Source organism: Ascidiella aspersa, chromosome 3 (genome assembly GCF_963924565.1).
Source record: "Ascidiella aspersa chromosome 3, kaAscAspe10.2, whole genome shotgun sequence".
Classification (NCBI taxonomy): Eukaryota; Metazoa; Chordata; class Ascidiacea; order Phlebobranchia; family Ascidiidae; genus Ascidiella; species Ascidiella aspersa.
The window spans coordinates 38,166,658-38,188,582 of record NC_139449.1 but is presented as its reverse complement, the minus strand read 5'-3'; the positions used below and the strand labels follow the sequence as shown (position 1 = coordinate 38,188,582).

Here is a 21,925-nt window from a genome sequence, read left to right as displayed (position 1 = left end):
CCGTATTATATCTTTATTAGAGCAATACACGGTATCAAAAACGCGTTATTAACGACGCCTAGGTTACTTAAATCAATGTATTTCTAACAGGTCAAAAATCTTTCAAAATAACTTAGTTTTAGGTCAAAATTTGTCAAAATTTCAATTTATTAGGTGAAAATTTTCTATTGTTTAGGTCAAAAATAATCGCCCTACTGATTAGGGATGTCCAAAAATATCGGTTCGGAGCCGATTCCCGATACCTGGTGGGAGTGTCGGCAGTCGTCCCATACTACGGTGCTATAGGTGCCAACCCGAAACTAAATTAATATAGGTATGTTAGCCACGATTCGCCACTCAATGCTACGATTGATACCTTAAAACGTATATTCATCAAACATAGTTGGTCAAACTAATATAGTGATTAATTTCTTTAAACTACGGGAAATTTTGCCTAATAACCTGAGGAAAGTTAACCTTGGACGTTTTGATTTAAACTTTGTTTTATTTGAAACATAGTTATGACGTCATCGGGTCAGATCGCTAAACTTTTGGTTTAAAAAATCTGGAATCGGTCTTTTGATTAAAATGTCAAGTATAGGATATTCCCACCTTTGATTATTGAATAAAATCCTTGTTATTTCGTCATTCATTTTCTTACTCATGCATGACTAATTTTCATATTCTCAGTCGATGGCAGAGTTACTGAACTGAAAAGAAACACAATATTTGACTGCAAACGTCGTATTTGTATTAACTCATAATATATTGGAAGCTTTTTCACAAACTTTGTCCAGAGAGTGAAATAAGTGCATGATAGTGCTGCAATTTGAAGGTAAAACCTCAAATATTCGATTGATATAGCTTGGTTATATTTGCAAGCTTGTAAGTCGGAGCTATAGTTTGTCTTATTTACACGGATTTAATGATTCGAAAGCGTAATTTGCAGTTGTTTATTAGCAGTGTTAGTAGCTCCTCTTTTGGGCGGGAAAGAGCAGTCTAGGGCGATTTGCGGCCATCTTTGTTCTGAAAGAAAAATTGAAAAAATAAAGATGGTCAATTTTTTTATATTTTCACTCGTTTTCCGTTTAAACACCCAAAATAATAGTGTTTTTTTGCTTATCTGGCATTTTAAAATAGTTTTATTTCATATAGAGCTTTAATTAGAATACCTTACTTAACTAGCCTACCCTGAAAAATTTAAAAGATTTGGGTTTGATATCTGTGACGTCATTTCTTATGATGACACCTAATTTATTTAATCGCAACAAAAACCGGACAAACTTAAGTCTTTTTTTTGAGGAAAAAATGTAATTCCAGCAAAATACATTTAAAAGCCCTATTTTTCCAAGAATGTTTGTTAAATTTTAAAGAAATAAACCGAATGTTGTGTTATTTTTCTATTAAGGTCATAAGAATAATTTTCCAAATAAATGATTAAGTTTTGATCCTACGCCCCTGGATACTTACGCTCTTGTAAGCACTCTCGTACTCCTCCACCACCTTACGTAACGAGTAGGTAGTGCCTGAGGTGTTTACCCTCGGGGAAACCCCACGAAGGCGAACCTCCTCTCCTTCAAGCAACTTGTGGTAAGTGCTGATCTCAAAGTCGAGGCCTGAAGACAAAATATAGAGGTGAGTTAAAAGTTAATACACTGTTGCTGTTGGACAATTTGAATGTCGAGGCCAGGAGTAAAAAGTTGAAGTCCATTTAACAGCAAACTTAAATGTTTGGAAACTTGGTTCACTTTAAGCTAAATGTTTATCAAAACATATCGGCTCGTTCTTGCAAGTAAATGACGACAATGTCTTCAAATGCAAGCAAATGTTCTTCAGAATGACCTGGTTAAAAGTCAGTCTTTTCTAACATTTATGTAGAATTTTATAAGTTTAAACGATTGATTTTGTTATTAAGCCAAAGCAGTCTAAAACATATTTGCACTGATCCCACATTCACACAAGGACATTAAACACAGTATTTCTGGAACGTAACGATGAGTTCCTCGTAGGGCCCCCAAGAAAGTAATTATAACTCTTATCTTTTCACTAAAACCTAAAATAACGGAGTGAATTTTTTCACCAACTTTTGAGTTGGCAAACATAGGCAACTCGTTCATTATTATTTTTAAGCCTTCATGAATGTCTATAAGAGTTACAAGCCTATTTGTCAACGCTCAGATGAGCTCACAGCTAAAACCAAAGTTCCACTCACTGAGTTTAACCGCCAGCAAGTCCTGGTATTCTCGGAGCCTCTCGGCCATCTCCGACTTGATTTTGTCGAGCTGAGCGTGTAGGTCGTCGATCTGTTCCTGGTACGTCCCCATGTCGCGGCTGAAGCGCTCCTCAACATCCGCTAGCTGGCGCTCAAGGTAGTCTTTCTGTGGCCGCGAAATATTCAAGTTAACAGGCTGTAATTCTAAGATTGGACTTGCCTAATAATATTAGAATAGAGGCGATACACGGTACTAGACCGTAATATCAGTTTTTAATCATGGTTAGAGATCTAAGACATCGTATTTTTATTACTTAAAGTTTAAGCAAATTATGCTCAGTAATTTGATTGTAATGGCCTTATCTTGTTTTTATCAAAGAATCGATATTGTTGTTGCATTACCCGATAAAGGCCTCCTGCATTGGTGGCCAAAACGTTGAAGAAAATTAACAGGAAGCGCAAGAGCTTCTTTTTAGTATACTATGCTTGGGAGCAACAGCTTATGAATTAGTATTGAATAGTACAACCGTAGTTTTTTCCTATAATATCGGATGTCGTATTGAAATACGAAGTAATGGACAGTGTTACATATTGAAAACAGTATTTTAGTAGAATTTGATAGAAGAGCTGCTAACATTTGCTAATAAACAACCGCAAATCATATGGAGCAATAAACAAAAAGCATTATAAAGCACAATAATTTTTTTGAAGATTGCGGTAGCTGGATACAATAAGCGAAAGTATCTTTCTTTCGCTTCCCTTTTTAGAAGAAGCATAGGGTGAAGATTGCTACAATTGACTTAAGCAAAGAAGCGAAAGGTAGAGAAGTAAAATAATGTAAGTTTAATGTTCTATCTAAAAAAAGTACTCTTCAAAAGCTTTGAAGTTTAAAGTATTGAAAACTGGAATTTATAACTAAATTAAGTTTTCCAAAGCTTTTCACCGACGTGAAGATAATCTATAAAAAAATTCCAATTTCACAGCAATAAGTAGGCCTAAACGACTTTTTGATCAATTTATGTTTTAAAGTGGTTAGTTAAGCACATAATTTTTTTAACTCACTGTTTCTCGCCTAAGTATCGAAGTCAAGTAATTTTTATTTGCTTGAGGAGATTTATTAAGAAGTTAATATTTAATAACCCTACATCAGGGGTTCTTAAACTTTTTTCACCTCGGACCCCTAAAATTATGTTTTGCTTCACATGGACCCCTGTAGGCAAGAAATTATTAAAAATGACGTCATAAATTGACGTCATAATCAAATAGCCTGTCAGAAATATGCTGATGGTTTAAGTAAAAAGGAGTCTAACATTCAGTGGTAAAACGTTTTATATTTAATTAAACTCTTTTTTAATTTGATTACTTTTTAAACGTACACTAATATTTCAATTTGGCCTTCATGGACCACCTGAAATTAGTTCACGGACCCCCAAGGGGTCCATGGACTCCAGTTTAAGAACCCCTGTCCTACATGTATCAGTTAATTTTTTCAACCTCAACAAATAAACTCAAAGTTTAGTTACCAAATTAAACTCTGCAACAAACACATGCGATTCGTATCGGATTAAAGCAAATTCTACTCACGTTTGATCTGAGTGACTCGATCTGAGTGGTGTGAGTGCTGACTCGGTTTCTGAGATCACTCAACTCGCCCTGAGCGTCCTTCAGTCGACTCGCATCTGACGACACTTTGCTGTTTAGGTCGTTGAGCTGGTGACGTAATCACAATGACGTAAGTATAATGTAGAATGTGGTTAAGGTGTGTCAGAAAGTAAGTAAATTTGATTAAAAAAAAATTAAATGTTGAATATTTTTTTACATAAAGAGACATTATTTGCGCGAAATCTGTCATAAAAAGGAGGAAAATAAATTAGTAAAATCTCACTACCATTTAAGAACATCTTGAAACTATGATATCGACGATATAGGCTTTAAAATACATTCCACCCTTTTTCTTATAAACATTTAAGAATAGAGATAGTTTGTCACTAAACTTTGCATTAAAATCTTGACGAGCTTTGCACAACCGTGCCTAATACAGTTAAAGTAAGTGCAAGCTGATTTCCAGATTGTAAATTAGGTCAAAAACATGTTACAAAAATTTTTAGCAACAGTTAAAAAACATTTCATGATACCTTGCCGCTGTACCACTCCTCGGATTCCTCGCGGTTCTTTTTGGCGGCAAGGTCATATTGGGCGCGAATGTCACGCAGAAGGTCGTTCAGATCCGGACCGTGGGAGTCCACTTGTACTCTCACGTGGTCTGTGAGAAGCTGCGACTTCAACTCGTTGACGATCTGGATTAATTGGAAATGTTACTTTGTCATCAGAAAGTTGGTGGTAAGCGGAAAAGTTTTTGTTTTGTAAAACAATAAGTTTTGGTTTTGTAAAACTATATTCTGCGACTCTTTTCAAAATGTAGATGTTGTCTGATTCGTTTTCATGATTTTTTTGGATCTTTTAGGTTTTTTTTGTTCTATTCCTCACGCTTACGTGAATCATAATATAAATTAAATGAACGTGATCAGTAATTCAAACCGTTTGGAAAACAACAGAATAAAATATGTAATTTCTCGGCCAATATCATCATTTTTGACGTTTTATAAAAGTAATCTAAGAATGTTTGTAGTCTTTCGACCGTGTCTGCTGGTATTTTAAACCTTTTTTATAGCTATACCGTATAGTTTATTCGAAGATTATATAAAAGTATCCCACTTAGCTATAAGCAACTAGTTTTAAAATTATTATTTTCGGTTTTGTTTCCTTGTTATACCGTACCTCTGTGTGCGCGAGATTATCAAAGTCGAGTTCGTCTCTGAGTGAGACGAGTTTCCTCTCCAGATCAACTCGACTGATTGTACAATCGTCCACATTTGACCTCAGGTTGCTAAGTTCACGTTCAAGTTCCTCGCGCTCACTGACTGCAGTCTCATGTCTGGGGAAACACAACAGGAAAAACGTGAGGGATAATTGGTTTAACATTGAGCGTTTTATCACTGAGAAAAAGTTATGCCAGAAAGGTATAAATAGGTCAATGGCTTACGCGTGTATAGTAAATGCTTGTTTGTGTTAAATAGAAGTCCTTCTGATAAATTTTGCTTAGAAATTCAATATGTAGCGAAATCAAAACACTGTAAGTTTAAATGCAAACCTCATCTACCTCTATTTAGACACTGGGCGTTTTATGGCTGAGAAAAAGTGATGAAAAGGTCCATTATGGGACTTGTCACAGAGGTTTAAATAGCATATGCAAGCCAATGGTTTAATGAACCTTGGGCCAACTTGACTAAATTGTTACGACTGAGAGTGGTAACTTTTTTTAATGCGAATCCTTGCTTTTAGGTCCGACACGTACATTCGTAGTTAACAAACTCATCTAGTTCTATTTAGACAAGCTTTGCTGTTGCTAAAACGCGTTTAGGAATTCTTCAGTAGAAAATGTGTGCGGTAATGCATATTTTAGTTAAGCTACAATTATAAACTAGTATTAACTTTGATGCGACCGCGTTAAAATATATGCGGGAATTATTAAACATTTACATCATTCAACTCATTTCGGAGCTGAAAACAAAAACAAAAACGAAATGTGTGACGTGAATTTGCCAAAAGATATGACGAGTAGTATTTTGTAAAACAATCGCCATATTCGGTTTCATTTCCGCTCTTCAAATCATTATAAATGTCAAACTGAACTTTAGAAGCTTGAAGCACCTGAACCTTATCAGCTTACATTCCAAATCGTCTCCAAATAAGGTCGTGCTACGCACGAAGCGTTGTGAGTTATCTGATCAATCTCCCGCCAATTTCGCCCGAGGTCAAACTTTAATGTGAAGGTCGTTTGCGGCTTTTATTACCTCAAAGCATTCGGGCGTGATTGCTTACGCGCCTTAAGCGCTAGACGTAATCTGTGGCATTTGCTTAGCAGCCTTGGGCGTTGGACGTACTTGTACAACACGAAATTTAGTGCTTTTTGGAGGATTTTGGTCGCAATTGACGCCAGAGATGGTTCTGTTTACGCTTTTTGCGGTTCAAGTGAGGATAAAAGCCGGTGTTGTTTAAAATAACTTCGGATTGTGATGAGATATCGGTTTGCACACGGCACCTCGCTCAACGATTAAGTGCTTTGGGTTGTATGCCAACGTTTTTTGCTTGTTGTGTAAACTAAGTTGGTATTTCACGTTTCTAGAAGTTTTTTTTTTCCGTTTCCACCTTGATTGCTCGAAACCCTAATATAGTGGCGCTTCTTGAAAAAATATGACTTTGGCTGAATTATATGACAAGTTTCAAAAAATGTAGGAACTTAATTTAAAATGTTTTGTTTAGGTGAGTGTGTTTTAAAATGGTTACAGTCCGATTTTCTTTAATTACTATTGAAAAAATACAATTTAATTTTAGGAATAAATAGTTTATTATTGTTTATTTTTTTACAAAAAATTCACATTCAGCCATTTTCCTAATAAATTGTTTGAATCGTTTTGTGTAAAAAAATGTCGTAAACGTAATGTATGTGTTACTAAAATTTGATTTTTCTCTCCCTTATCTGCAAAACATTTTTTTGCTGCTCGAATTGTGCAGAACAGATTTTGATTTTATAAAAAACGAGAGTTTATAACGCCGACTGAAATTAACAACTATTATATTGATTTTTCTATTTAAAATCCTATCCCTCTGAAAAAAGGCCTGAAGATTATGTTCAGGAATGTCTGATATTTACATTCATTTGCGAGTTCGATACTTTATATGTTGGACAAAAAGTACAGCAGCGATCTGATACATGACGTCTGAGACTACCCCCCCCCCCCAAAAAAAAAAATAAAACACCAAGAGGCATTTTTACCATAAGTTGCCTAAGCATTAGTAAATTGAGTTGCCTAAAGCTATAAACCAACTATGTTTTGATAAATTTACTTCTAAGTAGAATTAGTGCGTACGAGCGCAAAATACCTCTGGCATACCGATACTACCACTTAGCATCGGTATCGGCCCCAAACCGATATTATCGGGCATCCGTCAAGATCAGTTGAGATTATAAACGATAGTAACAACATAATTACCAAAAGTTACTTGCTAGTTGCTGAATTAAAAAATAATTTAAATAAATTCTTGTATTAAAATTCAATACCCTCTAAAAACAGCCTTGATTTTAATTAAGATAATATTATAACCGCTATAGTCTAAATACAACATAATTACCAAATCTACATATTGTTCGGCTATAAATACTTACTCTCGCTTCAAGTTGTTGACATCTTGTCTCATATGATCGAGCTCAGCATCAATCAGTGCTTTATCAGTGTTGAGTGAATCGATGAGTGCTTTCAGTCTTCTGACCTCACTTGCGTACAAGTCTCCCAGCTTGGACTCGTACTTGACTGACAGCTGACGGAGCTGGGCTTCTAGAAGCTTGTTTTGTTGCTCCAGGAAGCGAACGCGCTCGATGTAAGACGCGAAACGATTGTTCAAGCCCTGGAAGTAATTGTAGGAGTGTTAAGATGATAAGTAGCTTTTGTTGCAAACTTAATATGTAAAAATTAAGAATCTCCTCGCCCTAATGCACGTTAATGACGACAATGACTTCGAATGGTAGCAAAACAGTATAGAATTTTCTTGTTTGTTTTTTTTACAAGAAATTCTATACTGTTTAGCTTTTGTTGCTTGTTTATTCCAAATTTCTCAATTGGATTTATTTTATAAAAGCATCACACCATAAAGCATCACAACTTCTTCTATATGGGATTTGCCATTATTTCAACTTACTACACATGAAGTCATTATGACGTCGATAATGTTATTTATTGTATTCGAACGTTCCAACAATGTGGCTTACTAACCGGATTTGATACTTATTGTAGATTTGTTAATAGCAAAATTGTATGTTGCAAAGATTTGAATTTTAGACAAAATTAATTGAGTGGAATTAAGAATTGTGTTGAAATATCTCAACTTGGACACCCGGCATGATTTTGTTATTTTAGATTAGACAATTCTGTGGTTTATTTGTAGACATTTATTAATTGGATTTTTCAAGAAAACACAGACAAAGCGTTTTTCGTAAAAACCCGCATAACTAAGGCAAATTTAATTTCCATGGAATAAATGTCCTTCCATTACAACGAGCATTAGTTAAACTCATTTTCAAAAACGAATAATACTTATTAATATTCATGTAATCTATTTTAACATTTGTAAGCACATCGCCGGGATTTGAACCCACAACCCTCGAAAACACCGACCTTCAATTCCTCCTTCTCTCCCGATCTCATGTTCCTGAAATCTGCTCCTTGTGATCCACCCAAGTCCTGGAGGTCCTTCTCACTCACGTAAACTCCTCCGACGCCACTTCCGTATCCAGGGTCGTAAGTGGAAGAGTAGGCACCATATGACATCTACATGGGAACGATATATGGCATCGGTTAAACGGGGGTTTAATTTAATCGATGATATTTTGGAGTTTTTTTCAAAATAATGTTGATGTTTTAAAATCAGCAAGTGTTGGCTTAACCAGGTAACAATGAATATTTTTACAGTTGCCACATAACTGACTTTGATTGAATACAAGGGTATTAATTGCGTTAGTCTTATGGATAAAGGCCAAAACTTAATATTTTTTTCAAGTTTGTAAACTTTACTAATCGTTAAATTCTAACATAATTATAAGCCTAGTCAGTACGACTTTATTTACTCACAAAAAAAATATTTCTTGGGGCTCAACTTTTAAAATTTTAGTTTTTCTTTAATATTTTTAATATAACAAACGTTAAAAATGGCGGCACGCAGGACATCTCAATACCAAGGCAAAATAACAAGGAAAACCAACGAGCATTGACAGCAAAGAAATAAAAATATTATAATGTATCCACAAAATTTCGTTTAATTCGTAAAAAATGACGATCGTGACACTTTGGTTTTGCAACTGATTTAGTAAGCAACAAAATCCGTTTCATGAAAGTTTTTTTTTAACATTTTTTCTATTTTTGGAAAGCCTTAGTTTTAAAGAAGGTGAGTTGGGATGTAATCGTTTTTTTGCAAAAGGCTTTTAGTTTAAATAACTTGAGTAATTATAATCGAGAAACATCTTTTTTCAATGGATTTCAGTTCGAGTGCTTCGGTAAATTTATGGTTCCACATTTAAACCGTAGGCTAAAAAACATGTTATTTACTTTATTCTTATAATTTGCATAATAAGTTTAAAACTCACCCTTCCCGCTTGTCCGTCCCTCATGGGGCTTCCGGTCCCCGCCCCACTTCTCGACGATGATGACGTAGTGGTCCTGGTTGACGTCACGCGGTAGCTTGACCCTTGACCTTGCTGGTTCGGCTGCTGCATCTTGATGGTGCAGAAATTAGTGGGAGAGGAATAAGATTTATTTCTAACACTGCGGAAATAAGATTTTAGTTGTTATTAATGTGGAGCAAAAGAAAATGGAAATTAATAAAAAAAAGCTTTTGGATTATACAAAACGATTTTAAAATAGTTTATTAAAGTGCACTTTTCAGTCATTAGTTATTACAAGTTTTCTATCTTATTTAATTTGCCTCTTTTTTGTTTTCTTTGTATAATATTACATGTCAGTTTAATTAAGGTATCTTGTATAGCTCTTAATGACACAAGAAACTTGTAAAAAAAAACTCGGGATTTTTAACTAAAATAAGCTTTTCTCCGCAAGCATTCTTTCGCATTTTCTTTATGGTTTACCAAAATTTTGTTTTTTGAAAAAAACAACAACATTAACATGAAATTCAGCTTTACATCGCAATATAACAAGCTAATTTAATTTTACGACATTCCTAAAAAAACTAAAAGTCGAATTGTAAAAACCTGAGTAAAACCACGATCAGACATTTTTTTAAAGGAATAAATATTTCTCCTATGCTGGTATTGTCAGTTCGTATATGTACAGTAAAAATACAAATACGTAGCAAAAGAATATTAAAATTAATAAAAAAGTCAAAAACATAAGCTTATCCTGCAAAACACAACACACTTCGCTGTCGCCGCCAACGCCCAACTGAAGCAAGTCAGTTCAACTCAACTTCTTATTATTTGCTTCCTTTACCCCCCTCAGGGCAAGTCGAACTTTCGCGTTTTTTGTTCCCATTGCAATAAATCTCGTCACTTTTTGAGTTTTTTATGGCGCCATTTCACTCACTGCGGTGTTCGGAAACTTATACGACTGTGAATTATTGCAGAAAACGGTAATAACGGCCATTAGCACGTCAAATTAGGTTTTGTTGTTGCAAAAATGACTGGCATTTGTTTTTTATAAAATGCCAACAAACTCAATCTTGAACAACGCTGGTGGCTGTAATCATTTAAAAAACATATTTCTTATGAAGACAAGTGTGGCGTAAAAAGCACATTCCATATAACAAAAAAACTTTCGCCCAGTAACTATTTTAACCAAAACACTGCTTATGTACAATTATAGTTATTGTTAGATGTTACTTTCTAGAAAGAGTTATGGAAATAGTGCAAAATCAGCTAGTTGAGTTGTTAAACATGTAAATAGCCTGCTACATCAAACGCAAGTATATTTCATATAGCAACGTTATTCAACTTTTGCGTTGCAATAAATCTCGCGTTCGCTAAGGTTGTAATTTGCCTCCGGCGTATAACATTTACCGCAAACTTGACTTGAAACTTGCTTCCGTTAAACTGAAGCAACGCACTTTTGTACAGCGTAAATTTTTTGTATGCGGAGCTTTGTTCTTCTTACGTAACCTTTCTTACGATCTTTGAAAAGCGCAAAATGTCATATAGGCTACACCTTAGTACAAGTTGGTAAACAAGTTTAAATAGTAAATTTGATGTAAATAAACTGTTTTTACTATTTTTTTATTAGGACTAGTTTAAGAACGCTAAACTTAATAGATGTGTTTTGCCAACAGACTACATGATTTGTGTGATTGTGTGTAAATCAAATTTCCCTTGGGATATATAATTACACAGCATTTAAAAAAAATTTACGGTTTTATTTGTCATTTTGGCATTATTTAAGCATTATAAATAAATAAAACGGCTAGTGGTCACCACAGATAAACACATTGCCGATTCACAAAACTCACATGTGTTTTGCAAAACTGCATATTTAAAAAGTAATAGTGATTTGCAAAAATGACGGATAGCTTTAGCTTCACTGAAGATGAAATACCAGAACTAAGAAGCAACCTGTTGTCTTGGTACGATGGGAATAAGCGTAATTTACCCTGGCGCAAAACTTGTGTTGTGCAAGATAGCGACCAACATGCTTATGAAGTCTGGGTGTCCGAGATAATGCTTCAACAGACAAGAGTTGCAACCGTTATCGACTATTACAACAGGTAAATGTTTAATCCAAAGATATAACCGATATTCATTTGGCAAATTGCTTTTTGAAATGGGCGCTGGTCTAGAATCCTACCACTTTTTTACAGTCAGGAAACGAGTTGTCAAAATGGAAATTGCAATAAATAAATAAACATGGGAGAATAAAAGTCATAGTAATATTACTTGACCTGCCTTAACCAAATTCTGGCGCTGGTCTAGAATCCTAGCACACCAAACATTGTTTGGGTTAGGGTGCTGGTTAGCTTTTGGGTTAGGGTGGGTCAACCATTGTTATTACATAATGACTATAATTATAGTTGACCCACCCAAACGCTAACTCGCACCCTAACCCAAATATTGTGCGTTGGTTTAAGAACTGTGGTAGGATCCTAGACCAACGCCCAAATTCTTACTTGCATCTTAACTTAAATATTGTTAGCAGTTGAAACCCCAGGTCGAAAATGTGGTGGGATCCTAGACCAGCATCAAGTATTGTATTTGTGTGAGGGCCAAATATGCTTAAATCCTATCTCCTGAAAATTTCTGTATTACCACTAGGGTTCCTCTTTTTCCCGGATTTTTTCACTCCCGGGAAACACATTTATAGAAAGACTGTCTGCAATAAATCAGTGCACAGAAACATACCTTGTTATCATTTTTATGTTGTAAATCTACATTTCATTATCACATTTAGTACATTCATGTTTCATCTTTTGTAGGAAAGTAACTTTGTACTGACCATATTCTGCTATACCAGCGCTTTTCTCAACCAGTGGGCCACAGAACAAGTTTAAAAAGCTAGGTTTATTGAAAAACTTAGTTTCATTTGTGTCACTATACCTTATTTTACAAGAATAATGGGTTGGGGAGGAATTGAGAAGGAATGTAAATTTATTGTTAAGCGGAAAATATCTCACTAATGCATGGTTGAATAAATAATCTGTATTGAAATATGTTTGCTGTTTTTTGTTCTAATCCTATTTAACTTTTTTTTCCATAAAAAAAAATTATTGAGCCACAGTATTTTTGTGCAACAAAAATAGCCAACAAAAGAAAAAAGGTTGAGAACCACTGTGAAAAACAATACTTTGTGAATAATATTCAGATGGATGAAGAAATGGCCGACATTAGCATCCCTTTCAAAAGCAACAATTGAAGAAGTGAACGAGATGTGGTCGGGTCTCGGATATTACTCAAGAGGTCGAAGGTTACATGAGGGCGCCAACAAGGTTATGGAAAGTTCATCGAAGCTGATTCCAGCGAACAGCAAACAACTATTAAAGGAATTGCCTGGAGTTGGAAGGTTGGTGTAATGACCTTCGACTCCGGTCAAATTTGCGATTTTATCGAGTCTTGAGTCCGGCCCTGACTCTACAGCCTGTATTTCACCAATTTAAGTAACTAAAATAACGTGGATATTAGGCAATCTTCTTGTAGGGGTGTCGTATAATTCATTCACTCACAAAACATTCACTTCATTCAATCACAAAACATAGTTGGAAAATGTTCCACCATATGCTATTCCACCTTTACAATTTCCAGTTGGCGGCCATATCAGTTTTAAAATTTGGTACTGCGCATGCGCATGTCGAACTCGGGTAGTTTTACGTGATCTTACTAGAGTACCATAGTTCCAAACCCGACTCCAGCAAAACAAACCGACTCCACAGCCCTGATTATATGTATTAGTTTTGCTTAGATACGACTCACTGGGCGTGGTAAAGTTTGTCCATCTTAGTTCAAAGCCTGTGTAAGCCACACTGTTGTCAGACACGAACTCGATCTTCACAGATGAACCTGTCGACTCAATGTCACCGGGTTCTCCATACTGACAGTAGCTCGCGATCAGCTGTGATGAAACAATCGACCTTTGTTGACTACATATGTTGTCACAACATAGTTGTTTTCGAAATTAATTCATTTAGTTTAACTTAGTTAGACGTATATAAGCTATTGCTGCAAATTACATTTGCCAGAAGAGCTCTACAAACCCTTTTTCAATATTACATTATATATATTTAAATGTTTTTTAATTTTTATTTTTTTAAATGTATTTTAAAATTTATTTTTATTTATTTAAATACTTATTTTTAAATTTGTTTCAAAAACAGCCTTATTACTAAATGTGCCTCACAGTGTAAACAATTTTAGATTTTGTGAAGCTAACAGATATTAGATATTAAATAGTTTCTATGTTTTATCATTTCTTTAAATAATCGTTTTTAATGCAGCGATCCATTTTTTTTAACATTTGTATATCTGCTGTTAACCTAATATTTTCACAATTACATATATGCTTTAACTGTTATAAAATTATTAATTTTGGTTATAACCAATTTCTTTCAATTTTATATAATATGCTGATTGTAAGTTGCATAGGCATCACAATTCTATAGAAACAAGATGTGATTTATTTCAAACTAAAAATATGCCTATTTTATCCAAATATTTCTTGGTTGTCCAGAAATGTATTGTTAAATATAACAAGTTTTTTTTGTTCGTGGCTGCCATTGCTTCGAATGTTGAGAAGCCTCGGCTTGCGATCAGTGTGCGACTAGTAGTCGCTCTGCCACTGTTATTTCTGTTAAAATAAAATTATATAGACCCAAAATAGGAATATATTTTCAAAATAAAAAGGTTTTCGAACTAATCCAAATATATCCTAAATGTCTAGGAATGTATTGTAAAATGCAATAAGTGTCTCACAGTGTCTGTGTGTCCTAGGTACACTGCAGCTGCCATTGCTTCGATAGCTTTCCACGAACCAGTTGGCGTCCTTGATGGAAACGTTACTCGCGTCTTGTGTCGTTTGCAGCGAATCGGGGGAAACAGCACGAGCAAAGAAGTTATCGAACATTTGTGGAAGTTGACAAACGATATTGTGGATACAAAACGACCTGGTGACTTTAATCAGGTGTGTTTTGGATTTTTTTTTAAGTAGCTTTTTTTAGGATGTAAGTACATTCCTTAAAAAATCCACTGAATTACTCCTGGAAAAAAAATTTGTTGTGTATATTTGGAGATTTTAAATTAAAAAAAAATGTGTTTAAATACTTTTTTGCCAAATTGGCAAAAGTTTCAACAAATTAATACAATTTAGTGTTAAAAGAAAAAAAAACTATACAGTTTAAAGCTTTAATTATTATCAAAGCATTGGTTTTTGGGTATATTCTTTTACCAAAAACATATTGTCTTTCAAAGTCAATTTCACAATTCATTCAAGTAGTAAGGAACTTTGGATATTTGTTCAATTCCCTCTCCAATTCCCTTATGTAAACAGTGTTAGTGCGTACATTGTGTCGTAGTAAAGTGCGTTGTCACGATTGCAGGCAATAATGGAACTCGGAGCCACCGTTTGTTTGCCTAAGAATCCGAAATGTTCACTTTGCCCTTTGAACTCTCTGTGCAAAGCAAAGATAGAGGTCGAAGGTCACAAAGGTCAATCAAGCGAGAATCAAAATCTGACAAAATACATCAAGAAAAATTTGAGTAAAAAAGAGTCAAATCAATTAGAAACAAAAACAATCAAACTGGAAACAGATGAAATTAATAAAGAACTTGAAAAACTGCCTAAACAAGATATTCATGAAATTGAAGATTCTGCAAATTTTTTATGCTTATCTTCACCTTGGCTACCTGAATTGGGTGTGACGAATTACCCCAGAAAACCCCCTAAAAAGGCCCCCAGAAATGAACAGATGGCTGTTTTAGTCATAGAGGCAATAGACTTTAAACTTGAAAATGGCGAGTCGAAATGGGTGATTGTTAAACGAAAAGAAAAAGGTTTGCTGGCTGGTTTGTGGGAATTCCCCAATTGTAATCTGGTGCTTCCCCTATCTGAAAACAAAAAAAATTCTGGAAAATCAAAATCTTCACCAAAGGAGAAAGTTGAAATAACTGTTGCACAGAATTGTTTAAAACAACTTCCTGGTGTTATTCTTTCTTCTTATGACCTCATTAAACAAATATATCTTGGCGAAGTTGTTCACATTTTTTCACATATTCACCAAACAAATCATGTTTATCATGTAAAAATTAAACTTAACGCTGATAAAGTTCAATTTTCTGCCGATCAGACTAAACTGGTTACGACACAAGTTTTAAAACAAAGTGCAATTTCAAGTTCCGTGTTAAAAATATTGAAACTTTGTACTGAAAGTAAAAATGTAAAACCAACTCAAAAGCGAAAAGCCTCACAATCGAGTATCAATACTTTTTTTTCACCTAAACGAAAGAAACCTTTAATTGTTAAAACCGAAGCACTATAAACACCATTTTAATTATCTGTGCATGTATTTTTATATCATGTTTTACAAGTGTTTGAATTGAATTGCTTTTTTACTGTTTTTTAAACAAGTGCTATGTTTATTTTTCTATTTTATTGTGCCTTTTGAAACAATTTTGAAAAATTTATTCCAGTGGTTCCCAACCTTTTATAGTCACACACCCCTTCCAAAAATTTTTTACTGTTGTTTACGAAAAACAGATTTTTACATTCAAGAACCGTTCTTACATAAATTGTCCATTTTCAGTGCACTCTGGATTCCTGCAACTTTTTTTGTGAGCCCCTCTGTAGAATTCACTTATCTATGCCATTTACGACACAATTTTCCAATACTTTATTACTGCCATTTTTTATACTTTTTTTATATTTTCCAGACTAACAGAGTATTTAATTTATAAAACTTGTAAATATGGCCAGCCCACTCCCATCTACGATGAAGAAACTCGTTGTCCGAGCGTTATCTTCAAACTTTCGTGAAGCCATAGAAATGAAAACGGTTCCACTACCGAAACTTCGCACCGGAGAAGTTCTGGTGAAAAATCGATTTGTCGGAATAAACGCTTCGGATATTAACTTCACAGCAGGAAAATATGCGCCTGGTCAGTTTTTCGTTTTTTAATAAAAAGAGTTGATAAAGAGACTAATCACCGCTAGAGCACTCTCCACTTATTTTTTTTTAATTTTGAAGAAGAACTGATTTAAAAAGTAAACAAATATTATCTCATAGATAAAGTTTAATTAAGAGCATGATTTTTTTTTATTATTATCTTTGAATTCCTATATTAAAAAGTTTTTGAAATACCCTTTGTTTTTTCAAAGGCTTTTTCAAATTTATTTTATGTCAAACTCAAGTTGTATGTTTAGAAAAAAAAATATGCACCGGATGTGATTTATTTCAAATGAAAATAAATAACATAGAGAGAGATCCTACTGTTTACTTGTTTTACCTGTTAATCTTAATTTTGTTAAAAAACTACGACTTTTTGCCAACTTATTAATACTTGCATATTTTTTCTTTATCTTGGTATATCTTTTTATTAACACACTGCATTCCGATGCCATAAATTTAGTTCAGTTTAAAATGTAATTTATCCATCATTGTCCTTATTTACTTCCCAAAGCAAGGCAGTTTCTCATCACATTTGTTTTCCTATTTGTTTTAGATAGCAAATAATAAAATCAACACCCTTTAAATTATTATTTATTCCTTTCCAATTTAGGGACTCCCCCTCCGTTTGATGCTGGGTTCGAGGCAGTTGGTGAAGTGGTTGCCATCGGCGACAAGGCCCCATCGTCCCTTCGTGCCGGCTCCTGTGTGGCCCACATGACCAGCGGGGCCTTCTCCGAGTACCAGGCTGTGGCCGGCACCAAGGTGTTCCCGTTGCGCCAAGCGGAACCAGAATACCTACCGTTTCTTGTCAGTGGAATGACGGCCAAGCTTGCGTTGAAAAATTGCGGGGATTTAAAGCCGAAAGAAAAGGTTTGGTTAAATATCAATAGTTCGATTATTTTTGTCACCTATTAACCAAATATTTTGCCCTAAAATTAACAGTTTTAACAAATTTTAACCTAAAAACATATTTTTTTGAATATATGGATGCTGTCTCTTGGTCTCTCTACTGTAGTTACAACAGGAATTAACACTTGTTTTAAAATATACAAAAGTTAAAATATAAACTTGTTTATTTTCCCGCTTTTATCTTTTATATATTGTTTTCTTTAGCAGAATTTATATATAGAAGCATTTTGTCTAGAATAATTATGCTTGAATTTTACATATATTGAGCCAATTCTCAATGCTATTCATGATATCGTAGGGTTGGCAAGCCTGTCAATTGACCGGTCAAATACGGTCAATTGACCGGTCAATTGACCACACTTTATTTAACCGGTCAAATACTTATATTGGATTTAAATGTTGTAAATTTTTTAAGAGTTGTTTTGTGATTTGAGTTTTAAATAATCTTGATTGTAACTTTTTTAAAGAATTCAAATATAAAATTGTAGGGTTTACCTGATGCAAACACAGGTTCTGTGGTAATCACAAAGTGTTTGTAATAGCAAAGTAGATTTATTTTGTTTAGAATAAGTACACATATATCATGAATCGCGTTTGTCATAAAAGAAAACACTAGTTCCAGTGGTGGGATTCAGCCGGTTCGCACCGGTTCTGTAGAACCGTCCCACGAAATTTTATGAGATCAGCGAACCGGTTAGCAGCATTACTGGTTACTGTCAACAGATTTTTGCGCTGCTTTTCAATGTGGCTGTTATATAGCAGTGTTGGGATTCAGCTAGTTCGCACCATTTGCTGGAACCTGGGGTTGCACCCAGTTTTTGCAACTACTTTAATCTCAAGAATAGGTTGTTAGATAGTTTGGTTTATAAGAATGTGATAGGAAAAGAAGACGTTGTCTTCATAAAACGAAGTTCTGTCGTATATATAAAAATTATCTGTTTACTGCCTAAAAATAAGACTTTTTGTAACAGGACCGGTTTAAAATGTGACTTTTGCGATAGAAACTGCTAACAATAAAAATGTTTCCCACCACTGGGTATACCACAATCTTTTTTACTGATGCATTTATTTGTTGTAAAATTTCGTTAATAAACTTGTTGGCTTTACTTGGTGGTTGTAGTAATGGTAAAAGTTACTACAATACTGCTATAGTATTGCTTGCAAGATGGGCATTTTTTTGCAAAAATTCTTATTGATAATCAAAAAATAATTGTTTTTTTTTTGCAAACTATTGTACTTAAACCAAAATGTTCATATATTTATTTAAAGTTAAAATCAAGGTTTATTTTTAACTTTAATTGCTTTTTGATTGTGTGTATAGTATTTGACCAATAATTGACCTATTTGACGAGTATTTGACCGGTCAATTGACCGGATTTTATTTGACCGGTCAAATGCCCAACCCTATGATATCGACTTAATGATTTAGTTTTTCTAACTGGCAAATATGTTTTAGGAATAACATTTAATTGCGCTTGCATTGTTTTATTTCGGACAATATCTTAATTGATTCATTTCATCCTTGTTTTGTGGCATAATTTATATTTGAGTCAAATCTATTTTGAAAAACATTAAAAAAAAATTGTTCATTTTATTTCAATTTTTTTTTAATTTATGAAGTATATGCTCAGGAATACATTTAATTAGCCATTATGTTTAAAATAAAGATGCACGGACAATCTTGATTCGTGAAGCAATTGATGATTTAATTTCATCCTTATTTTGTGGCAGGTGTTAGTGACAGCAGCGGCGGGTGGCACCGGTCAGTTCGCCGTCCAGCTTGCCAAGTTGGCAGGTTGTCATGTCATCGGAACTTGTTCAACAGACGAAAAAGTAGAGTTCCTTAAGTCAATCGGATGCGATCATCCAATTAATGTGAAAAAACATGTGAGAAAATAAACTTTTTTGCTTATGAAAATATATCAATAGATAGAAATTATTCATTCGAATTAAGACATACTGACGATGCCTTGATTGGCGAAATATATATACATCTTAAGATCTGGTTAATGTGTCTGACCTGAATTGCTAGCTTTGCCAGATTATTTTGCTGTTAGATAGAAGTTAGGTGTAAAAACCGGTGTAAATTAATTTATAAACCCATGTTGGTCAGCAGATATCAGTTGACCTCACCAGGGTTAATCATTAAAACGAGAGTACGTTACCAGCTTACCTGCATGTAGGTATTTTCGAAATAACGACAGTCATACGACGTTTAGGCAACAGCTACCACCTTATGAGGGTTAATAAATTAAATTGCACTATGTTAGCCAGCTTATATACTAAAAAGTGTTGAGATAAGAAGAACATAGCTAAATGATAAAGCTGTATTTCGCTGAAGGCTGAAGTATACGTTAAGGTTAAGCTGTGATGCAATGATCTGGTGCAAAACTGCATCGTCAAATAATGCAGTGTGGTGGTGGAATATATCGGCCTATTTCTAGAATAAAAAGGCGTGACGATTTAACTGAGAATTCTGTCCGTTACTATAGAAAGGGTTTTCAATAAACAGCAGCAATTGTTTGCCAAGAAAAACTCATCATATCGCATCGCTGAGTAAATACTGAGGCAGATAAGATCCGGATTTTTTTTCCACGAACCGCGGTCCGCCAGTTGAGTAGCCCTGGTGCAAACCATTTATACAACTTATGCTTCAAACGAATGTTTTTTTTAGAAACTGGGTGATGAATTGAAGAAGCACTACCCCGAGGGTGTGGACGTGGTTTACGAGTCGGTGGGAGGTGAAACTTACGACACTTGTGTGAATCGTCTCGCAGTGAAGGGACGATTGATCGTGATCGGTTACATTTCAGGCTACCAGGATCCGATGGGCGTTGGAAGCACAAAATCTGCGAGGTGAGAACACCGTTGCTAGGTAAATTTGGTTACTAGGGAGATGTGGTTGCTAGGTAACTATGGTTATTAGGCAAGTTGCTAGGGAAAGTTGATAACTGGAACTGGTTGGTAGGAAATGTGTTTGCAAAAAAGTGATTTCTTTCAAAAAAAACTCTATTAACAAAAAGGAACTTTGATTGACTTGTGATTAAATATCTCAAATCTGTAAATCCGTCTGAGACATTTATCTGGAGAAACTTTCTAACTCCGCAAAACACTGATAACTTTTTGTTCGGCTGATTTTAATTAACTTTTACTTGGAGGTCTGCGGCCGCCCTTCCAGTAAAACTTCTCATGAAAAGCGCGAAAGTCCAGGGATTCTTTCTCTTCCACTTTGTGAACCAATGGAGGGAATCGTTCGAAGAATTATCGCAACTTTACGAAGCCGGGAAACTTAAGAGCGGGATCGATCTCGGGAAGAGAGTTCAAGAAAAAGGTTTCCGAGGAATAGACGACATCTCTGCCGCCGTGGATTATTTGTACTCGAAGAAAAGTGTCGGAAAAGTTGTCGTTGATTTGGAACAAATGATGAGCAAGTTGTAAGATTCGAATAGCTCTATAGCCCGTTATTTGACCTTCACAGATGGCCAATGACCTTGACTTGAAATAACTCAAGTCAGAAGATCAATTTTTAATTTGAAAAATATAGTAGCAAATTAATTTAGAAGAGAAATTGCTTCTGTTAACTATAAAACTCTGATCAAAGAATGCTCGTTTGTAACAGATTTCTATTTATTGATTCTTTTGTAAATTTAAGTTGCTTTTAAAGTAATTTGAGGCCAGTGTCATTATGTTGGTAGAACTTACATGTAAAAAAGTTTATAATTTTTTTATAATTTTTCTCGTTCTTGTCCTTAGTAAAGATTCTATGCATAATTTCATTTGTTGCTGTTCCAATTTAATTTGTCAGCATTATTGCAAATACCTTTATTAAAGACAAACGTCTTCCAAGTTGCAACTGTTTTTTTACTTAGTTCAAAAGCTGACATACAACATCATTACATTTAAGGTAAGGCTAATAGTCGAACCTAGTTTAGTGTGGTACTAATTATACAAAATGTGTATCTCGGAACATTACAAAAGTTAGTTAGCCCACAATTAGTTTAAACTATTGCATAAGAAGTTAGTTTTTGCAAATTGCAATTTCCCAAGTTCGGTTTATACCATTTGCGTGGGATTTATAGGATGACAGGTAAAATGATTTTTAATTAGCAGCGATTTATTAGGAGTAGCCTCGGTTAAAAAAATATACGTCCATAAGTTGAAATCCAATCTCTTTTTACCGATACTTACCTTAAAAAATTCTGGTTGATACCAAATGACGTCATTACCATGCTTGTCGTCATTACCACCCCCCACCCATGTGGTCAAAGTTGACGAGACAAATATATTTTTCTATGTTATTAGGTTGGAATTAGCATTAGCGTAAAGAAGTTTACAAATCACCAGTTGATAACTTGCTATTTCTTTTATTTTATTATTTGTTGCTATTATTGAAAAGTTTTGAAAGCCAACTTTATGACGTAACCTAATGACCATAACACATTTTGCCGTGTCTATAAAACAAGTAACACGGACCCACTAACAAGCCTCCGCTATAGAATTCCATAAGGATCGGCGGTAGGCCAAATGAACGAACAGAATTTAGTAGTAACTAAAAGCAACTGGAAAAATGGTTCAACTGACCCAACTAAAATAAAGTAACGGACAGAAGTTATTATACTGTTA

General features: G+C 34.5%; 3 protein-coding genes across 3 annotated transcripts; 2 read left to right on the top strand and 1 right to left on the bottom strand.

The window, feature by feature from the left end:
- Positions 1-707: 707 nt before the first annotated feature.
- On the bottom strand, positions 708-9,594 carry LOC146162872 (glial fibrillary acidic protein-like). The gene is made up of 9 exons (XM_083383581.1): positions 9,390-9,594; positions 8,425-8,577; positions 7,419-7,657; positions 4,970-5,126; positions 4,327-4,488; positions 3,776-3,901; positions 2,192-2,357; positions 1,450-1,595; positions 708-1,005 (listed from the first exon to the last, which is right to left on the bottom strand). The coding sequence occupies exons 1-9, from the start codon at positions 9,516-9,518 to the stop codon at positions 979-981; spliced, it is 1,305 nt and encodes a 434-aa protein (XP_083239707.1). The 5' UTR covers positions 9,519-9,594; the 3' UTR covers positions 708-978.
- A 1,694-nt stretch (positions 9,595-11,288) lies between these two features.
- On the top strand, positions 11,289-16,069 carry LOC146162871 (adenine DNA glycosylase-like). The gene is made up of 4 exons (XM_083384121.1): positions 11,289-11,512; positions 12,604-12,801; positions 14,223-14,412; positions 14,828-16,069. Exons 1-4 carry the CDS (start codon positions 11,307-11,309, stop codon positions 15,764-15,766), a joined length of 1,533 nt encoding a protein of 510 aa, XP_083240247.1. The 5' UTR covers positions 11,289-11,306; the 3' UTR covers positions 15,767-16,069.
- Positions 16,070-16,175: 106 nt separating this feature from the next.
- LOC146162870 (prostaglandin reductase-3-like) lies at positions 16,176-21,117 on the top strand. Its single transcript, XM_083384545.1, has 5 exons — positions 16,176-16,382; positions 17,004-17,263; positions 19,034-19,189; positions 19,977-20,158; positions 20,461-21,117. Exons 1-5 carry the CDS (start codon positions 16,193-16,195, stop codon positions 20,738-20,740), a joined length of 1,068 nt encoding a protein of 355 aa, XP_083240671.1. The 5' UTR covers positions 16,176-16,192; the 3' UTR covers positions 20,741-21,117.
- Positions 21,118-21,925: the final 808 nt, after the last annotated feature.